This window comes from Rattus rattus, chromosome 15 (assembly GCF_011064425.1).
Source record: "Rattus rattus isolate New Zealand chromosome 15, Rrattus_CSIRO_v1, whole genome shotgun sequence".
Lineage (NCBI taxonomy): Eukaryota > Metazoa > Chordata > Mammalia > Rodentia > Muridae > Rattus > Rattus rattus.
Window position 1 is genome coordinate 41035708 of NC_046168.1, and position 3334 is coordinate 41039041.

General features: G+C 39.0%; 1 protein-coding gene across 1 annotated transcript; it reads left to right on the forward strand.

Annotated features, from left to right (window-relative positions):
* Positions 1 to 570: 570 nt before the first annotated feature.
* LOC116884365 (NADH dehydrogenase [ubiquinone] 1 beta subcomplex subunit 3-like) lies at positions 571 to 2189 on the forward strand (the record flags this gene model as incomplete). The annotated part of the gene is made up of 1 exon (XM_032885490.1): positions 571 to 2189. A coding segment is annotated over one exon (339 nt), but the record flags the coding sequence as incomplete, so codon positions are not given.
* Positions 2190 to 3334: the final 1145 nt, after the last annotated feature.

Here is a 3334-nt window from a genome sequence, read left to right on the forward strand (position 1 = left end):
AGATAGGGGAAGAAGGGTCAGCTATTCACTCTACCATAGTTATCAAGTCTGGTAGATTTTACTCTTTGTCTCTCCATTCTGAACATTTCTATTCTTTCTCTAGGTTCTTAGTGCTTGAGGTAGACACACAATGATTTTTCTGTTCTTTCTCCCTGTTCTCCAGTATTCCACTTTTTATGGTTGAACTCTGGTGGTATCAGTCCCATCAACAGCACATTCAATGTCTACCTGTTTGTCTTTCCTGGGTTGATTTCCTATGAGCCCCAGCTGTTAGTTCTATTTACTTTTCTGCCCCATTCTACCATTAGCTGAGATTGTCCCCTGGATCAAAACAATCAACTCCTCAGTTTCTAACTATATTTCATCTCCTCTCACCCCAAACCTTTGCTTGAGCCCTGTTTCTTTGGGAGTTTTTCTCTTCTTCCTGACTCTGATTGCTAGAGTTGAAATCTCCTTCCAGATGGAGATCATTTGCCTTATATTTTATTTTTTAAAGATGAGCTCAGGACTGTCCATTTTCAGTTGGCTGCGGCTGGGAGGTTGAATATTGAGAGTCCTGGGAGGTGATTGTTGTCAGACATAGCTGCTGGATGTGGTCATGAACATGGACATGGTCATGGTAAAGTGGAACTTCCAGATTACAGACAGAGGAACACTGAAGAGATGCCTTTAGAAATGATGCAGAAGAAGCTTGCTGCCCGAGGGCTGAGGGATCCATGGACTTACAATGAGGCTTGGAGATACATGGGCGACTTTGCAAGCAACATCACTTGCATGAGCGTAATAGTAAAAGGACTCAAATTGGGGTTTGCTGCATTTGTGGTAGCTTTAGGGGCTGAATATTTCCTGGCTTCCCAGAATGAGGATAAGATTCCCAGAATGAGCATCGCTGAAGAGAGCACTTTGTGACATCTTTCATGAAAATAAGATTCTCTCACTGTAGTATCCTTGGCTGTATGTTTGTTCTTGAGAGAATATTAGTATGGTTTAATAAAGAAAGGAAACTGGAAAATAAAGACAAGCTCAGGTCTCTTCCCCTGTTTTACTGCTTGGCAAAGTGAAAAAAATCCTTTTTCTCCTGTTTCCATCAGCATTTGGTGTCTTGCATCTTGGCTTAGCACTCTCAGCAAACACACAGATGTTACTGGCACAGTCATCTCACAAAGGAGACATTCAGAGGAGGTTTTTGGAAAGACAGAACAGTTGAACAAAGGTGACAAGAAACAGCCACCCAGGAAGTGATGTGGCCTTTGGCTCTTTTAGGGTTACTGCTTCAGTCTTTTTGGTTCCAATGGAGAGGAAAACACTCCCTTTCATTAATTCTCATTATCAATCAAAAGAGGTAACATATCACTGAAGCCAGCTTGACTTCTCCCTGAGGCTGGAAGGACTCTAGCATTATGTTTTAACCCAGACCCATTAGTTTGTTGTTTGGTTAGGATATCTTTCTCTAAAAGAAACCTGACTTGAAGAACCAATATGACTCTTAGCCATTGGCCATGTTGTGTGTAGTTTCATCTCTCCAGGTTTTCTGGGCAGAGTAATGCTGAGGATCTAGTATGTACCCCCTCTTTCCTCCTTCCTCCATCATGCTATGCACCTCTGAATGTTAGCTGATGTTCTTCACAGATTCACCATCCTTTGGTTGGCCCCATCTTCCTCTGTCTTCATGGAGTAGGTTCTACCACATAAGCTCTGGATATATCCAGGGAAACTGCAGGAAATGGCGTCATCAGATTATTCTGTTTGTGAGACATCCATGCTTTCTATTTTCATTGCTAAATGCCTTTCCTTACACAGTGGATCACGCTGGGTCAAGGCTTTTGGCATAGTTTGTGGGCCCATGACAGGATTCTAATGTATTCTTTTGGTATTTTCTTCAGTTTTGTTATATTTCATGTAAACAATAATTGTATTTGTAGTCTTAGTTAGGCAACAAGGTAGACAAATAGGAAAGAGCACAAATGCCCTTTGTGGGAAGAGGTAGATAGTTCTTTACTTGGACAGATTTGTATAGGAGCTGAGACCACCCCCCCATGCATATTACATTATTCATAAAATGGTGATAAGAGAGAGTAACTGCCTTTTTTCTATTGGAAATACATTTTTTCATACACTATATTCTGATTATGGTTTTCCCGTCTTACTTTCCCATCCACACGTCTACATCCTTTTTTCCTCTCTCATTTTCTCCCTCATTTGAAAACAATCATCTAAAAAATATAAAATAAGATAAAATAAAAACAAACAAACCCGAATAGGATAAAACAAACAACAAACAGAAAAAAATGGCCGAAGAAAAAGCTCAAGAAATACAGACATAGACACATACATCCACACATAAGAAAAAAATCTCATAAAAACACAAACTCAGAAACCATAATATAAGCAAAAGATCTATGAAGTAAAAAAGAATTTGCCCAGACAAGGAATTCTGAGACAGAAAAAGGAACCCTCCAAAAATATCATTGAGTTCATTTTGTGTTGACCGTCTATTGCTGTGCATGGGACCTGCTCTTCAGTGTGGTTTGTACAGCCAGTGAGACTGTTGGAGAAAGAATAACCACTTTCAAAAGCAAATAGGCACAGATGATAGAGAACTATGATTTGTAGATATGTCTTTCCCCTCCAGAACAGGCAAACGTGTGGTATGTTTAAAATGAAGAGTCATTGCACATTTTGTGAAGGAATGTTAAATTTATTTAACCTTAAAACACGAGTCTGATTTTTTTAATTAATAAAATTTTTACAAAAGTTAGTATTATTTTTAAAACTTCATTATCAGTTCTCTGTACATATGATATTTTTATACTTACATACTACATACTATTATATTTTGTAGAGAATACTTATGTCTTTATTTTTCTTCTGTTGATGGCTAACCCAGTTTAAACTCTCTCCAGACTCAAGGTTCATATGCAGCAAGGTATTATTATCCGTCAGTACTTAGCCAACATCCAGGTTGCAGGAATGGACAGAGTCCTCTCCCTTGGTTGTATGGGGCATCTTAGGAAAGAGAGTGTTGCTGCTGGCTTTATCTTATGGATAGAGAGAAGGTGCTTGCTTTTGTGACTTTTCAGCATTCTGAGAAAGGAACTTATTGAGGAATGGAGAAAAGACATTGCACACCACAGCTCTGGTCTCCAGGGAGAAGTGAGATGCATAGCTTGACCATTTGGGTAAAGAATGTACCAACCTGCATGAGAGAGTCCAGTTTCTTTCTAAGATATTAATTTTTAATGGAGTCTTACATTAGAGTCTCATTCTAAAGCACACTTCCCCCTACTTCTACATTTTAAAATCGATCAAGTGGAAAAGCCATTTGATTTGGTTT